At 37.0% G+C, this 17,894-nt stretch overlaps 1 protein-coding gene across 1 annotated transcript; it reads right to left on the minus strand.

Annotated features, from left to right (window-relative positions):
• Positions 1 to 1,543: 1,543 nt before the first annotated feature.
• Positions 1,544 to 13,012, minus strand: LOC127421327 (actin-binding protein WASF2-like). Its single transcript, XM_051664333.1, has 9 exons — positions 12,846 to 13,012; positions 10,198 to 10,356; positions 9,978 to 10,112; positions 9,495 to 9,648; positions 7,281 to 7,398; positions 7,027 to 7,151; positions 6,740 to 6,907; positions 5,915 to 6,378; positions 1,544 to 2,586 (listed from the first exon to the last, which is right to left on the minus strand). Exons 2-9 carry the CDS (start codon positions 10,328 to 10,330, stop codon positions 2,429 to 2,431), a joined length of 1,455 nt encoding a protein of 484 aa, XP_051520293.1. The 5' UTR covers positions 10,331 to 10,356; positions 12,846 to 13,012; the 3' UTR covers positions 1,544 to 2,428.
• Positions 13,013 to 17,894: the final 4,882 nt, after the last annotated feature.

A 17,894-nucleotide genomic window follows, 5' to 3' on the forward strand; every position in this document is an offset into this window, starting at 1 on the left:
ATAGACTTGGTCTTAAGGACACACCCACATGCTGGCGATGCCATTTAGAAGATGGAGACACCGGCCATGTTTTTTTGGAGGTGTCGTAAGATACAGGAGTTCTGGTTGAGGGTCCAGAATTTTATGGCCGGCGTGTTGGGTACTCGGATCTCCTTTTGCCCCAGGCTCTGTATTTTGGGTGACGGGGCGGTCATTGATGTAGGAGATAAGTACATGAAGAATTGGATCCTGGCCAGTGTTATGGTGGGCAGACAGGTTATCCTTAGAGGATGGAAGTCAGCTGGAGCCCCCTCGTTTCTTGAGTGGTGCGAGGTGATGGGCAGGGTGGCAGCTTGGGAAGAGTTGTCATATAGAAGGCTAGGCAACATGGATATGTTCATAAGGGGGTGGGGCAGCTATTTGGCCTTTTTGGAGGGCTCTCGGCGAGGGACAGTGGAGGGAGACGTGTTGTTTTAAATGTGTATGTTGTAACCTTTTTGTTTTTGCACATATACTTTTTTTAAATGTATTTCTAAATATGTTCTTCTGTTTTATTGTTTGTTTGTGTGTCTTTGTCAATTGTATCTGACCACTGGGGTATCTGTTTGTGTTGGGTGGTGGGGTGGGGTGGTTAAGGTGTGGGAGGAAGGGTTGTAAATAATATAATATGATTCCAAATATTCTGTTTATATATATATATATATATATATATAAGTTTTTTTTTAATATGTTATATGGAATCAATAAAAACTTTTAATAACAAAAAAAAAAAAAAAAAAGATTTATAGCGAAACAAGTTATATTTTGGTCAGTTCTCACCCAAAAACGATTTGATTGCTTCAGAAGACATGGATTTAACCATGAGTCTTATGGATTACTTTCATGATGCATTTATGTCATTTTTGGAGCTTGAAATTTTGGTCATCATTTAATGGAGATCATATCGCCATTAAAATATCTTAGTTTGTGTTCAGAGGAAGAAAGAGTCATACGAGTTTGTGATGACATAAAGGTGTTGATGAGAGATTTATAATTTTTAGGTGAACTTTTCCTTTAATTCAGATTTAATTGAAATATTATTTTATGGGCCATGAATATAAAATTACTGAATGGCTTGGTGTTAACCAATATTAAATAGTCTTAAATTATCTTTTGTGCCCAAGTTATTTACTAACAGCAAAGCTACATGGCTGACAGTAACGAGGACACTTAATCATTCCCATTCAATTCAGATATGATAAGTATATGTAAATTATAAAGCTGATTGCTTAGTTTAAAACTAAAATACAAATTGACATCCAATTTATATTACAGACTGGCTCACAGCATTAAATTTCCTGTTAAACATTTTCTGGAAACGCTCAAAACATAATGCTAAAGACCACCTATGTGGATTCAGTTATTTACCTGAAACATTATAAATGACATGCTGCATCTGAAGTCTCTAAAAGCCCATGCACATGCAAGCTCAAACATGCAAAAAGCAGGGAACATTTTGTCCAGTTATGTGTGCAGCACACTTATGAAATAGCTGTGAAACTTATAAAACAACAGGACACAAACATAAATTTAATATCTTTATTTCGGTAAATTGCTGATAGAAAAATCTTGGTATTATTACCCACATACATCAGATAAAAAAAAAATAAAAATAAAAAAAATCTAACTTTTCTTTGATTTCTAAATCTTGCATAATTTCTAAAACGTTTGACATTAAAACAACAACAGGCACTTGAATTGTGGTTGAAGTAGGCACTTTGGAGCACAAGATTAAATAATGAAAACTAAACATAGGACCGTGTGGCTGACACAAATGTCATTCAGTCAGACATGAGGGCAGCAAATTGATGCGATGACAAAGACAGTAAAAAAGCAGTTTAGAAACATTTACAAAGCTTAAAGGCTTTAGATCATGGGGTATTCGTGTTTCTTAACCTGTTAATATGTGCTGAAATTTGAAGGAAATACTGCCAAGACAACAAGTTATATCATCCTGCAAGATCTGCAAGATGCAAAGCTGCTTGTTTAGACACAGAGCATCTTATTTGTTTAAATATCTGCAATATAGAGTCTGTGTCTTCTCCTAGTTGTAAGCCAGGCTTTATGTGATTAGTTAATACAGAATAATGTTAATCCAAGTGGGATTTTGACAGATACAGGTACACGATACTCAACGAGGAGAATTATGGAAGCACATACACACAAGTGCACACACGGTCTCAGTTTACCTTTGGCCACATTATACAGAGGTACAGGCACTCTGAAACAGGAGAAGGCTAATCAACTAAATAATTCACGTTCTCATTTAGAACGGACTCTGGACACGCACACAATCTTTGGCCCTCTCCTCGTTACTTTGCTTTTGGCCTCACTGAAGGTTAACGGGTAATTGGAGAAGTGTGATGTTTAAAAGGAATGATCTTATTGTCGTAACAGGTTTAGTCAGGCTTTAGTCAGACCACTCATCATCATCAAACTCGGATGAATCATCCTCGGAGTCGCTGCACTCCACAGCAATGCGACGGGACAGGATGGCTGCAACGTCGTTGCCCATGTGATCTCTCTTCTCTTGCTCTCTCTGTTCCTCCACTTTACGCAGGTTAAATCCTAAACACATACACACAATTTCAGCAGGTGCAGATAACTTAAAACCATTCTGCCCTACAAAGGCAAAATACAGTAACTGAAAATTTGCTTAAAAAGTTAGTTGGTTTTTGTGTGGATTTTGTAGTTACTGCAATATCTCACTGTGTTCTCTGAATCGGAGCATACCTGAGCCAAACCATCTGTGAGAGGACAGATCATAATCTAAGAGACACGATGTCTGTCATGACGCAGTTTTCACAAAATGTGTAGTTTTAAGTGCAATTCATGTTACTGGAGCTCAATGCTTGTTTTGAAAACAAAGATATCGAAGAATATGTATGCCCATTAGTCTCATAAATTTAGCTTTTTTCTCACAAGATTAAAGCAAGACAATATGTGTACATCTATTATAAACATTAAGTGTTAAATGTCGTCATTGCCATGATGCTTGTGGGTGTCATTTCTGACCAAGACCAGCCAACGAAAACATGCGTGAGGTATATCTGTCCATGTTTTGTCTTAGATGACACAGAAGTACAAAATTCACATCAGAAGTACAAAATTCACATCATATTGCTGTGATATGATCAAAACACACCAACGGAATAAATATTTTAAAGGTCATTAATGGTAACTAGGGCTGGGTATTGATACAGATTAACTGATTCGATTCTGCTTCACAAGCTCTGAATTCAATTTGATTAGATTCCAATTCATATGGGTATACTGTATTTCAGTTATAATGTCCATTTTGCTTACATAAAGAAAATCTCTCTCAGCTAATGCTGTTAATTGTACTGGGGACCTTGTAACTACAATCATTATGAAAATATAAATCTTATCAATTTTATTTTATCATTACTTTTTCATCGATTTGGTAAAAATCATATATATACAGTATACGTATATGTATCTGTGTGTTTTTAACGGTAGTTTCTCACCTCCAGATAAGCAGTTCGATACATGGTCCAGTGTGATTATTTATCCCCTTAAAGCTGTGATTTAATTAAATAAATACATAGTCTGTATGTGCTGCACACTTCAGTGTGCTCTGCTCACTGTTATCCCACACACACAAGAGCGTGCGTGATGATCGTGATGAGGTGTTTTCAGTGTATGAGCGGCTGACTTCGCACATTTATCAAAGATTATACAGTATTTTTATTTATTTAAAACACAGACTTTAGCACACTCGGACATATCGCAATTTTAATTTGATTAGTTGTGCATTTAATCATTCATTTTCATCCAAATATTTAATATTTCTTGACATTCTGCATTTTATATCTAATGCCATTTTTATAACTAGACTCTGTGATTCTCTCCGTGGTAACTGAGTTATAAGCAGACTCTGATCATTGAATTATTGAAAATTAATTCACATCCCGAGTTGTGAAGGCCGAATCACCACACACTACCAACTCAGAGTGTAAATTTGTTTAAAAAACATCAGTGGTCCGACCGTCATCGCTGTATAAAGTTTATAACTCTTATAACTCACTTATAATGCTTTTGTGGTTAACACAACAGCAATGTTGGAATGGGAAAAATCTTATTTTGTACTACATCAATACTTAAACTGTTTCGTCGGAGCAAAGCAGAGATGACAGCAGATGAGAACGTATGTGACAGGGATTCGTTCATGACAGTAAACTTTGATGTTGTTTTACAATGCGCCGCCGCCGGCAGTGACAACGCGATACGAATGTGTATTTGACTCCTATTCAGAGTCTCGATTGTTTGAAAAAACATGTTTTTGTAAATGTAACAAAAGCCTTGTTAGCAACAAATTCAAACAGTTCTATTAAACTAAAATATTTTCCAGGACAATTAATTATTTTATTTACATTTTCCTTGACTTTTCCATGAGTGGAAAACTGCATTGCAAAATTCCAGGTTTTCCAGGATGAGTGGGAACCCTGTTAATGGCTTCTTTACTGCATCTGTGCTATGTGTGATAAGAATTAAATGTTTATTTTTTATTCTCTTTGATCACTGACTGTTAAGAACAGAAAGAATATTAAAGAGGCATTATTCAGAGACAAACAGATTGCGTGGATCTTGTTTTTGGCTTTTACTCTCAACACACAGTGAAAGGATCTCTGTGCTGTAGTATACTACTCAATCACTGGCGAGTGAAATCTAAAAATGTATCCTCCAGTGGCCAATCACAGACATTTTTAGTTGTGAAGCACGAAATTTGGTGGCATATGCAAATGAATTACTTACATTGTAGAGGGTTGCGCATTGAGTAAAAGATCGATCTTGGTACTTAAGAATTGATATCGAAATTGTTCAAATGCAGATCGGGTTGTATCAGAAAATCTATATTTTTAACCAGCCCTAATGGTGACATGGGCCATTAACAGTGGTCACAGTGAGCCATCGAAGGATGTTTAGGTGGGAATTATGTTACCTTGATGATAACAGAAAGACAGCTATATAGGTCACGGTGACCCATCTAATGGGGCTTTTCCACTGCACGGTACGGCTCGACTCCGCTTGCTTTTTGGGGGTTTTCCACTGTGGATAGTACCTGGTACTTTTTTTTAGCACCACCTTGGTCGAGGTTCCAAGTGAGCCGAGCCGATACTAAATGTGACATCACTACCAGCGTCACTGGATTTGCGACACGGGACATCAACCCGCTAGTTTTAAAGTTAGCAACAGTGATAGCAGTATCATTTGTTCACGTGACTTTCGAATTGTAAAAAGAAATGGCTGTGCACAAAACCACGCCGTGGTCAATAAACGAGGTGCAGACGTTCCTCTCGTTAGTAGCCGAGGAGAGGATCCAACGAGAGCTGGATGGGGCTACGCCGAAACGAAAAAGTCTTTCAGGAATTATCTTAGCAGCTGTTGGCCGCACACGGTTACCACCGGACCTACCAACAGTGTAAGAAAAAGTAAAAAAAAAAAACTTAAGTGACTACAGAACAATCAAGAACCACAACAGCCGGAGTGGTTCAAACAGAAGAAAGTGGAAGTGGATCGACTAAATGGACGCTATCTATGGCAATAGACCGGCGAGTGATGGGAGGCAGAGTGCCCTGGACTCGGCGTTTATGGAGTCCATTATGGAGGATGGTACATTTTGTTACGTTAACTCTATATTCTGCTTGAAAGCTTCACTTTATTTAGTTATAACCTCCATTGCTCCTTTGTTGTGTGTTTGTGTCGTGTTTAAGATGATGTCGCGGCAGTAGAGGCGGCGCAACTATGACGATCAGCCTATAATCCCACCCACATTTAGGGCTGCACTAAACTGCAGTGGAAATGTTGAGTTGAGTCGAACCGTAACGTGAAGTGGAAAATTGTCATAAGAGTGTATAGGTGGTGATTATCTCACCTTGACGGATAGCTGCAAGAAGGTCACTATGACCATCAGCAGCTGGAGCAGGCTGGGCTTTGGGTGTGGGGGCGGCAGGAACTCCTCCTGAGGAAGGTGGGCCTGAAGCAGAGGGAGGAGGGGGGCCTGGGGGAGGAGGAGGAGGGGGAGGAGGAGGTGGTCCACCTGACATGGGTGGAGGAGGAGGAGCTGGATTACAGGCTTCCATGGGTGGTGGAGGTGGGATAGAAGCAATATTGTTGGAGAATGCAGGAGGAGGAGATGGGGGAGAATCATATCCTGGAGGAGGTGGAGGTGGGACCATCCCACCAGGAGGTGGAGGTGGAGGAGGTGCCATAGGGGGGGCCACAGTTGGTCGGCCTGGAGGAGAGGCAGCCATTGCTGGTGGAGCAGGAGGAGGGTGACTAGGGCTTAAAAGACTGCTACGCTTCTGGAACGCAGCACCAGGCTGTCCATCAAGATACCTGCAAGAGAACAAGCATTCATCTGTTTAAAAATTCATCATTACTAAGGAATAGCTCACAGCCTCACACAGAAATAAAATTTAATTTATACAATCTAATGTTGTTCCAAATCTGTATAACTATCTTTCTTCCATGGAACACACACAAAAAAGATGTTAGGAAGAATGTTAGCCTCAGTCACCATTCACTTTCATTATAAGGAAAATTGCAATGAAAGTGAATGGTGACTAACATTCTGCCTAACATCTCCTTTTCTGTTCCAAGAAAGAAAAAAAAGCTGTACAGGTTTGGAACAACATGAGGGTAATTTTTATTTTTGGGTTTATTATGGGTTATTAAGAGATCAAGAAAAGATTCTCACGGCATGTCTGGAGGTGGTGGTGGTGGGAAGTCTTCTTGCATCGGAGGTGGGAGAGGAGAGCCAGGATCATAGCTGTAGGAGCCAGTGCTTTGGTCCAAATATCCATCAGAGTAATTCAAACCTGTATCATCACCAGAACCAATACTGCCATTCAACACTTCTGAAGAGCTGTGGGAGACACAATGACACAAAAACACTAATATAAAACATAAATAGCAATAATTGTATTTAGAAACCAAAACAGCGAATTATCCTCATACAGTTACTTCGAATTATGTATTTATTACCCTATGCCATCATTTTTGGGGACAACAAACTCCTCTCCCATTTTTCGGCGTTCCCATTCTTCTTTACGAGTTTTGATCTTACGAGGGTTTAAGTTCCTTCGGTCAGTGTTGTCATCTTTCTTCTTCTGCTCTCAGTAAACAAAGACATAAAAATTTTTTTTTTTTTAAACACAGACATGATAAAGAGGACAATGTATTCCGGAGGGCATTTTAAAGTGGTACTGTGTATGTGCGACAATGTGCGTATGTCTCACCTTATGTTTGCGTTTCTCTTTCATAATGTCCTTGGTATCTTGAAGCATTTTCTCTTTCCAAAGGTCAAAGAAATAAGAAGGATCAGTATAGAACTTCAGAGCCTCCTTACCATCCTCCCTGAAAAACAGAAATGAGAACACACTTTAATACAAAGGTTTTCAAACTGGGGTCCAAGGACCCCCAAGAGGCCGCAAGTGGGTGCTTGGGGTACACAGAAAAAATAAAATTGTACTAAATGTATTTTTTTATTTTTTAATCATTGTTGACATTTTCATAAAATATGTTTAACATGTTATTTCTGAACAGTTTTACTGACATTATTACCATTTAATTTTTCTTTCTAAAGACTGGCTGAAAATCATGAGATTAATCATAATTATTTTATTTATTAAAGATACACTTTCAACATCATGCAAAGTACATTTTTCCAGATAATATGCTAATTAAAATGTTTTTGTTTTAGTGCAGTATAAAAGTCAATTATTACATTTTTCAAACAACACATTTTATTTATAAAATCGAGTATTATTTTTCTCTCTCAGTAAAAATTCTCTTTGAAAATATATAGTTGCTTTCTTTTAAGAAGGGGGTCCCGGGGGCCTGGGTAGCTCAGCGAGTATTGACGCTGTCTACCACCCCTGGAGTCGTGAGTTCGAATCCAGGGTGTGCTGAGTGACTCCAGCCAGGTCTCCTAAGTAACCAAATTGGCCCGGTTGCTAGGGAGGGTAGAGTCACATGGGGTAACCTCCTTGTAGTCACTATAATGTGGTTCTCGCTCTCAGTGGGTTGCATGGCGAGTTGTGTGTGGATGCCACAGATAGTAGTGTGAGGCCTTCACACACGCTATGTCTCCGTGGTAACACGCTCAACAAGCCACGTGAAAAGATGTGTGGATTGGTGGTCTCAGATGTGGAGGCAACTGAGATTCGTCCTCCTTAAATAAGCCTAACACACTTCCAAACACTGAGATAAGGTGCACTTTACCCTTAGTGTACAGAACTAATGATCTAAATAATTTCGACTAAATACTGCAACTACCCTGAAATAAGAATCCATGTAGAACTTTAAAAATCTGTGAAGTAGCAACAGTAGGCATTAATAAAGCATGATTTTGCTTTGTTTTATTCAGCATTATATATAATTCGGCCTGTGGAACATTTATTTAAGTTTTTTCACCGAAATAATTACTAGAAAGTTTTCCAAACTTTTCTTCAAAATGACAGATTCGCCTAAATCTGACAAGCGTCCTTAAAGTGATAGTTTAGTTTAGTTATAGTTAATATTCTGTCATTATTTTCCCACCTTCATGTTGTTCCATACCTGTGTGAATACCTGTATTTTGTGGAACCCGAAAGATGTTAGACAGAATGTTAGAGACTGACAGTCTCAGTCACCATTCCCTTTTAAAATATTGAGGAAAATAAAAAACACACAGTGAAAGTAAATGGTGACTAAAGCTAACATTCTGTCTAACATCTCCTTGATTGTGGTGCATGGAAGAAAGTCATATGGTGCAACATGAACAACATGGTGAATGATAACAGAATTTCCAATATAATAATAATAATAATTATTATTATGTAGCATGTTAAATGTGTATCATGTTATGGAATATTGGGGAGTAAACATCTATTATATTATATGAGGAAGTAACTAGTTACTCACTACTTGAGTATTCTTTCAATTGGATACTTTCTTATTCTTACTAAAGTAATTATTAACATGAGTACTTTTACTTCTACTTGAGTAATTATTTTTTTTAAGTAATTGTACTTTTCCTTGAGTAATGTTTTTGGCTACACTACCCACCTCTGCCAATTATTTGCTGTAAGACTTATTGGTAACACTTTACAATAAGGTTCCATTTGTTAACAACGTAATTTAACATGAACTAACAGTGAACAATACTTTTACAGCATTTGTTAATCTTATTAATGTTAATTTCAACATCTGTGTTTGTTAACATTAGTTAATGCACTATAAACTAACATGAACAAACAATGAACAACTGTATTTTTATTAGCTAACAAAGATAATAAATGCTGTAAAAAATATATATTGTTATTGTTTTTTCATGATACCTAATGCATTAATTAATGATAACGAATGGAATCTTATTGTAATGTGTTACCAACTTATTTACATTTGGAATAACTGCTAAAGAACCAAAACTGACATCCTAATGGTAAGATTTGTTGGGTTTATGTGTATACCTGTAAATGCTAAGATTGTTGAGGGGGGGTGGCTCGTTGCAGGTCAAATAGGTCTCGTGGATAGGCAGTGGTAGTGATTCCCTAATGAAAAGCTGCTGATCCTGGATAAAGTTAGAGTGGAATGCTTTGCGGGAGGTGATTGCCTGAAGAGAGACTACATAAAGAAAGCAAATAGGAGAAACAGAGTAAATATCTGGCTGTTCACATTTTGCATCAATGCTCTAAAACCTCTTTTGAAGCACCCCAAACTAAGATCCCACTGTAATTATCGCCCTTTTAAACTTGAATGAAAAAAGGGAATATCAGAATCAGATGTGAAAAGATAATACAATAACAACATTGTACCTTGCTGGAATCAAAACTAATACAACACTAACCAATGAGGTCAAAAAAGGATTTTCTTAAATCCAAATGGTTAACAGATGACTCAAATGCCCCACCCTTACATATCATATCACCAGTATAACACAATTTGTCTCTTACCCTCTTCTTCTTTAGGGTCCAGCTGGGTGACTTTGACCTGCAGCTTGTCCACTCTCTCTCCTAGCGTGTTTACCCGTTCTGCAAACGAGCTGGCCTGAACAAACAACTCGCCGAACACATCCTCTGCATACTTACCTATGATTAAATAAAGGGTTAAAAGCAGTCCCACACAACTGGATTGTCTTCAGTATACACCCCGGCCCACTACACAAACACTTACTAAGTGAGCCAAGCTGACGAATGATGTTGGCAAGTGTGATGTTGGTCACACACTCCAGCTCACTTTTGATAGTATTTGGCAGCGTCTGGCGACAAAGGTGCCGCGGTTCGATGTTTCGCGTCACCAAAGGCATGACGGGAACTCAGCAGTCACTCTTCCCTTTAGAGACAAAACAGACAATTTAACAAAAACACATACACAATGGGTTACAAATTCTGTGATTAGCTGGTCTGGTAAATCTACAGCGCACTATCTCATGACTGCTGCTCCTTTTCCATTCACATCAAATATATATACCCAACACACCTACACACACAGCCTTGTATGCGTCCAAAGCAGAACCAAAACTGCTGCTGTGTTTCTTCCGCCAAGATGTAACCTACAGCCTAATTTCTGCAGTTTTAACACCAGCAAGCATATTAAACCCTTTAAAGCAGTAAGTTTGTTGTTCGTGCCTAGAATTTCCTTGTGTCTTCAATACACCTTTTTCAGGGGGCCTGGGTAGCTCAATGAGTATTGACGCTGACTACCACCCCTGGAGTTGCAAGTTCAAATCCAGGGTGTGCTGAGTGACTCCAGCCAGGTCTCCTTAGTAACCAAATTGGCCCTGTTGCTAGGGAGGGTAGAGTCACATGGGGTAACCTCGTGGTCACTATAATGTGTGGTTCTCGCTCTCGTGGGGCATGTGGTGAGTTGTGCATGGATGCCACGTAGAATAACGTGAAGCCTCCACACGCGCTACGTCTCTGCGGTAACGCGCTCAACAAGCCACATGATAAGATGCGCGGATTGACATCTCAGACATGGAGATAACTGAGATTCATCCTCTGCCACCCGGATTGAGGCGAGTCACTATGCCACCACGAGGACTTAAGAGTGCATTGGGAATTGGGCATTCCAAATTGGGGAGAAAATAAAAATAAAAAAAAAGAGACCTTTTTCACAGTCTGTGATGACACATTTCTGCCTTATTTAGCAGCGTAAATCTTGCACATTCTTTTATATTATACATTTTTTAAATATTGATTGCAGGTTTATAACATTATGCTTATTGTTATTTTACCCTGGAATTAGTTCAAAATGAATTACCACAGCTGTGAAAGGGTTTTGACTGCTGAGAGAGTGACTGTAAATTTGGCACCTTCTCCCATCTGACTTGCTTAATACACCACTCTATTTATTTATTTTTTTTCCTCTTCTAGAAAATTCATTCAAATGTAATAGTGGATTTTTTACTTTTGGTCTTGGAGCAAATTGGTAAGTGAAAATAATATTTGCTGTGGTCTCCCATTCACCGCTGTCGAAGTTTACCCTGCAAACGTTTACTTCCACTTTCCAAAACCCGGAGTGTGAAAAAGGTCTATACAGGTAAAAGACTTTCCTTTGATATTTAAAGGAATAGTTCACCCAAAAATGAAAATTCTCTCATCATTTACTCTCCCTCATGCCATCCCAGATGAGTATGACTTTCTTTCTTCTGCAGAACACAAATTAAGATTTTTAGAAGAATATTTCAGCTCTATAGTTCCATACAATGTAAGTGAATGGTGAAGAAAAACTTTGAAACTCCAAAAAGCACATAAAGGTAGCATAAAAGTAATCCATAAGAATTCAGTGGTTTAATCCATGTCTTCAGAAGAGATATGATAAATGTGGGTGAGACACAGATCAATATTTAAATCGTTCTTTTTTTCAACTTTAAATTTCCACCTTTTACCACCTCTGTCCAGTAGGTGGCGATATGCACGAAGAATGCGAATCTCCAAAAACAAAATAAGAAGGATGTAGAAAGGAAGTCCCGCTTTATAGGTAAAAGAGCCAATCACCTTTTAGATACAGACATCACCTGTCAATCAACTCTAATGCGCATGCGCATTAGCTATACAAGCCGGGAAAATCGTTTTTAAGCATAATATGAGGTAAAGAAGCACAATTTATGATACAAGTATTGTCAGATTTTATAGCTGATTTGAAATACGTTTTTTTTATCGTAATCTTGACCAACCGTTTTTGAGATTTTGTTCTTTCTCCATTCAAGTAGATAGGAGCAGCACTGGCATGACTGGAAATAACCTCCCGAGAGCGTTCTAAAGATGGCCAACAGTGGACTGACTTGCTAGAAAGACTTTGATAATATACAGTATAGCAGTCCTATATATACATATCTTGCTTGCTCTTGTGAAGCTTCCTCCACATATCCAAATGTCAATTTTTCACCTTTACATCATAAAAGAGACGTGCAGAGAAGCCAAAAGTATTTATGATCATGGATTAATGTCTGTGAATGAAAGAATACATGTTGTTCACCCAGCAGACTTCCTCAATTGAGAGGGAGTAGAGGCTTTTGTGCTCGTTCACAACATCCCAGCCCTAACTTTGTGAGAAGATAAGATCAAGTCACGGCAGATCCCAGGGAAATTATTTTTTGTTTTTAGTCCAGCGCAAAAGATATGTTGATATAAATATTACATAGAGATATTAGTCACGAGTGTATAAACTGTTCAAAACGTTTAGCCGAGGCCTAAACTCTATAAACCGTCTGTGCTGAGCAGGAAGTGACTAGCGTTAGCTGCCTACATACTGTCAACTCCCCAACCCAACCGCGACTCTTCAATTATTTACATATATAAACAACTTTATAGACTTACCCGAAGTTATACGGATTTGGCTTTAATTGCCGACGTCTATTGGCTTTTTAAGATCCTCAGCCGTACCATTCCCAGAGTTTAATGCCGTCCATAATATTCTGAGCCGACAAAATGTCTACAAGTACTGTAACACTGGCAGAGACAGTTCGGTCTTACATTTGCTAACTTTTCATTGGATGGTGCGTGTAAATCCAAGGATACTATTGGCCGATGCATCCGTCAATCACAGGGCGGATATGGAAATTGGAATCTTGAAAGCGCATCTCCACCCTAGCGGCTTGAAAACATGGGTTCGCATTTTCTAAAGGGAGCGGAGGGTTAATCAACATTCCTGGACGTCGGGCCATTCCGAACAAATCCGAAACATGGCGAAATTCAGCGAAGAACACGGCAACAGATGATAGATCTAAGAATGCCCATGATGAGACATTGTGAATCAAAGACAATAGAGTCGAGAAGGATTTCATAGTTTGACAGACAAAAACAACTAGGACAGAACTCAATACATTTTTATTGTGTAGTTCTTTTCATATACAAAAAACACACTTATATTGTTAAATTTTGCACATAGCCCTGTTGTAAGAAATTGACGTTCAGTTATTAAATTCGCATATTATGGCTTTTGAAGGATTTATTGTAGCGCAATTGTTTTGATTGTGTGCACAATGCAAAGGTGAATTATTGCAGTACCATTTTTAACCACTAGAAGGCATTTCTTAGCCAACAGACAAAACTCAAGCTGGTTTGTTCGTCTTTGTTGATGTCATATGAAGGTAAAATAGTACCGAAATGATTTGCTTGTGCAGAGTAAGATTTGTAAAAGCGTAAATGAAGTTGCAAGCATGATAGAAAAATGTGCATGCACAGAGTAAGATTTGTGAAAGCGTAAATCAAATTGCAAGCGTAAAAATAAATTGCATGCACACAGAACGTTATGTAAAGGTGTAAATCATGTTGCAAGCGTAAAATACTTTACTATATATACTTTACAATACTTTAATACTTTGCATAAGTGTAATTCAAGTGTTGTGAAACTGTAATTGTGTATTAACACAGAGTAAATTTGGTGTGTATACTTCTGACTTCCTTTTTTTCATGCTTAGAATTTTGGCACAGTTTTTGCACCTAAACATGGCCAAAAACATTGCAAACCTGCAGTCAGCGATATGCAAGCACAGAAAGGGTGTCATGAACAGCAAAAACAGATTGACAACGTAGAATCAATCTGTATGTGTAAAATAAACTACTGCAAACGTGAAAATGACTTGTGTTTGTGGCATAAATAATTTCCAGAGATAATCCGATATACATTGTTCAGTCTTCCCTTTGTTGTGCTTACACTTTTGGCACTAATTTCTCGCTGAAAAAAGAGTTTTGCTAGCTCGAGGGGGACGGCATGTCTACCTGCTTCTAGTAACCAATCAAATGAAGTTTTTCTTGACCAGTTTACTCTGATCTGATTGGTTTAACAACGTGACAGACAGCTTCTTCATATGGCTCAGCGTCGTTCCTCTGGGTATCTCTCCTCTCTTAAATATTAAACTGAAATATTAATACATAAATGTTTTTTTATTGCAAGTGTAAAGTTGAGCTGACACTATTTATTGATATAAATCTCAATCTGGTGTTCAAATGTTTCTTCTTGTTGCTGTTCATTATTTTAATTACTTTCAATTATCATTGGCATAGTAAATGGATGGGTGGATGGATGGAAATTGCTGGTATCATTGAACTCGTTCTAAAAACAAAATGGTATAAGTAAACTATCTATCTATCTGTTCACAGAGTTTTGTTTTATATGGCTAACTTTATTAATTTGTTTTCTAGCATGAATTCTGTGATACCAGCTCATTCCATCTATTCACCAAAATGCCCTGCCAATGATAATTAATAGTAAATATAATTAAATCGTGTATGTATTAATATTTCAGTTTAATATTTAAGAGAGGAGAGATACCCAGAGGAATGACGCTGAGCCATATGAAGAAGAAGCTGTCTGTCACGTTATAAAACCAATCAGATCAGAGTAAACTGGTCAAGGAAAACCTCATTTGATTGGTTACTAGAAGCTGCCCCTCGCGCTTGCAAATCTCTTTTCAGTGAGAAATTTGTGCCAAAAGTGTGAGCGCAACAAAAGGAAGATGGAACAGTATATATCGAATTATTTCTGGAAAATATTTATGCCACAAACACAAGTCATTTACAGGTTTGCAGTAGTTTATTTTACACATACAGACTGATTATACGCAGTCAATCTGTTTGACTGTTCTTTAAACCCTATCTGTGCTTGCATATCACTGATTGCAAGTTTGCAATGTTTTTGGCCATGTTTAGGCGCCAAAAGTGTAAGCACAAAAAAGTCAGAAGAATACACACCAAATTTACTTTGTGTTAATATGCAATTACAGATTCACAAAACATGAATTACACTTATGCAAAGTATTAAAGTATTGCTAATATTTTTTTCTTACGTTTGCAACTTGATTAACACCTTTACAAAATGTTCTGTGTGCATGCAATTTATTTTTATGCTTGCAAATTGATTTACGCTTTCACAAATCTTCCTCTGCACCTGCAATTTTTTTTATCACGTTTGTAACTTCATTTACGCTTTTACAAATCTTACTCAGCGCATGCAAATCATTTAGGCACTATTTTACCTTCATAATGTCAGCACTCAGCACTTAGACCACCATGAAAAGAGAAAAATAATGAGAAAATCTACTGCTTTAAACTTTAATGTACAGTGGGATTCAAAAATCTGATTCCACTTGTAAAAATACTTCTATTTTGGTTAATTTCATTAGATATACTGTACATTTTTAGCATAACATTTTGAGTGTAATCAAATTGAATTTACATGAACATTAACAAATTTCTTAGTGTTTTTTCTTTAATGACAGCAGTCAGTCAAGCTGGCATGGACTCAATACATTTTTGAAAAACCTGAAGCCAGATTCTCAAAACATGCTTAAAGGGATAGTTCACTCATTTACTCACCCTCATGCCATCCCAGATGTATATGGCTTTCTTTCTTCTGCTGAACACAAATTAAGATTTTCAGAAGAATATCTCAGCTCTGTTGGTCCATTCAGTGCAAGTGAAGGGTGGCCAGAACTTTGAAGCTCCAAAAAGCACAAAAGTAATCCATACAACTACAGTATTTATATTCATGTCTTCAGAAGAGATATGTTAGGTGTGGGTGTAAAACAGTTCACTAAAAAAGTCTAAAAATTTTTTTCTTTTTACTATAAATCTACTTTCAAACAGCCCTCCTATGCACAAGATATTTATCTAAAAATCTTCATTTGTGTTCTGTAGAAGAATGAAATTCATACATATCTGGAATGGCATGAGGGTAAGTAAATAATGAGAGATTTTTCATTTTGGGGTTGAACTATCCCTTTAAGAATAAAAGTATTCGTAATATTAATTTCTTCTTGTTTTGTAACTTAATAAATGAAGTTAGGAATGTTTTGTATTCCCGACAAGACTACTTAAGAATGTTCTTCAAGAATTGGACTTTGGAAAGTTTGTACAACCTACTTATATTTTATCCTAAGAACTTTCTTATAATATATATATATATATATATATATATATATATATATATATATATATATATATATATATATATATATATATATATGTTTTTTTTTTTTCTTAAAAACATTTTTATGAATCTGGCCAGGATGATTTGAAAATGTTCCAAAGAGCATCTTGCATGCTTCAATGGAAGCAATGAAATCTGAACTTTAGTACATATGAGTTAACACAATTTTCTCATTTGATTAGTGACTTAGATATTGTGCAGAATCAAATATTTCTTCATTTTTTTTTAAATAAATTTTAATTTGTCAAAATCACTAAACATTGTTTATTTACAGGTTTCTATTAGATTTTGAATCCCAGATTTTCAATGTTGACTGACTTTTGAACCCCACTGTATATTTTATTTGTCAACCTCTTCAGAAATGTAGTTTAGCTGAAAGTACTCTGATATATATCTGTCATGTTCGATTGAATGAAATGGTAACACTTTACAATAAGGTTCCATTTGTTAACAGTAGTTAACTACAATAGTTAACATGAACTAACAATGAACAATAATTTTACAGCGTTTTATTAATCTTGGGTAATGTTATTTTCAACATAGAATACATTTTTAAAATTAAAAGTAGTATATGTTAACATTAGTTAAAGCTACACTATAACTTTGTTTTGGTAAAAAATAACAAAATGTTATCAATGAGAGAGTGCAACAAAAATACATTTTACAAACCATGTCTTTACCCAAATACACTTTGACAAACCTATAATAATTATTTATATTTTAGAGCTGTTGGGACGTATTTCGCGGGAAATTGCATATATACATCATTCACCCTTGTGTGTCATGTCATATCCATACACAGAGAAAATAAGCTTCGGCTTCTGTAGCACGTGTATGGTGTGGGAGTAGCTGAAGCTGCAAGTTTGCTGTCATAACGAACGAGAAAAATGTACCATGGATCATTCGAAACGGCAAACCGCTGGGGAATCACCGGTTATAAAAACAAAGAAACCCCAAATAGAGCAGAGTCTACAAGCAAAAAGTGAAAGAGACAGAGTCCGTAATAAAACAGGAATCAACATCGGCTTGGCTTTCCAGAGGTGGCGACAACTGAAAGGATTTAAAAGTGACCCAGAGATGGCTTTTTTCTTCCTCAACAGGTAAGATATTTTATTGATATGGTTTATGTATAGTTGTGTAATCACACACACGTCTGTGTTGTGTGTGTGTAGTAAAATACAATAATTATACTGTAATCGGTGCAGAACTTTTCACTTGCTAGCACATGTGTGTATTTTTCTTTATAACGGCAATAATTTATATAAATAAATCCTTTAGTACTAGGCTTGCCAAGGACATGTGAGTCTTGAAATTATGTTGACCACTGGTTGGTAACAATGACAATCTATAAATTAGTTACTACTGTGGTCTATTTGGCCAGAATATCCAGCAGTTATAAAAACGTTACAACATTTGACCATATCAGACAAGCAATC

The sequence above is a fragment of the Myxocyprinus asiaticus genome, chromosome 30 (genome assembly GCF_019703515.2).
Source record: "Myxocyprinus asiaticus isolate MX2 ecotype Aquarium Trade chromosome 30, UBuf_Myxa_2, whole genome shotgun sequence".
Taxonomy (NCBI): Eukaryota; Metazoa; Chordata; class Actinopteri; order Cypriniformes; family Catostomidae; genus Myxocyprinus; species Myxocyprinus asiaticus.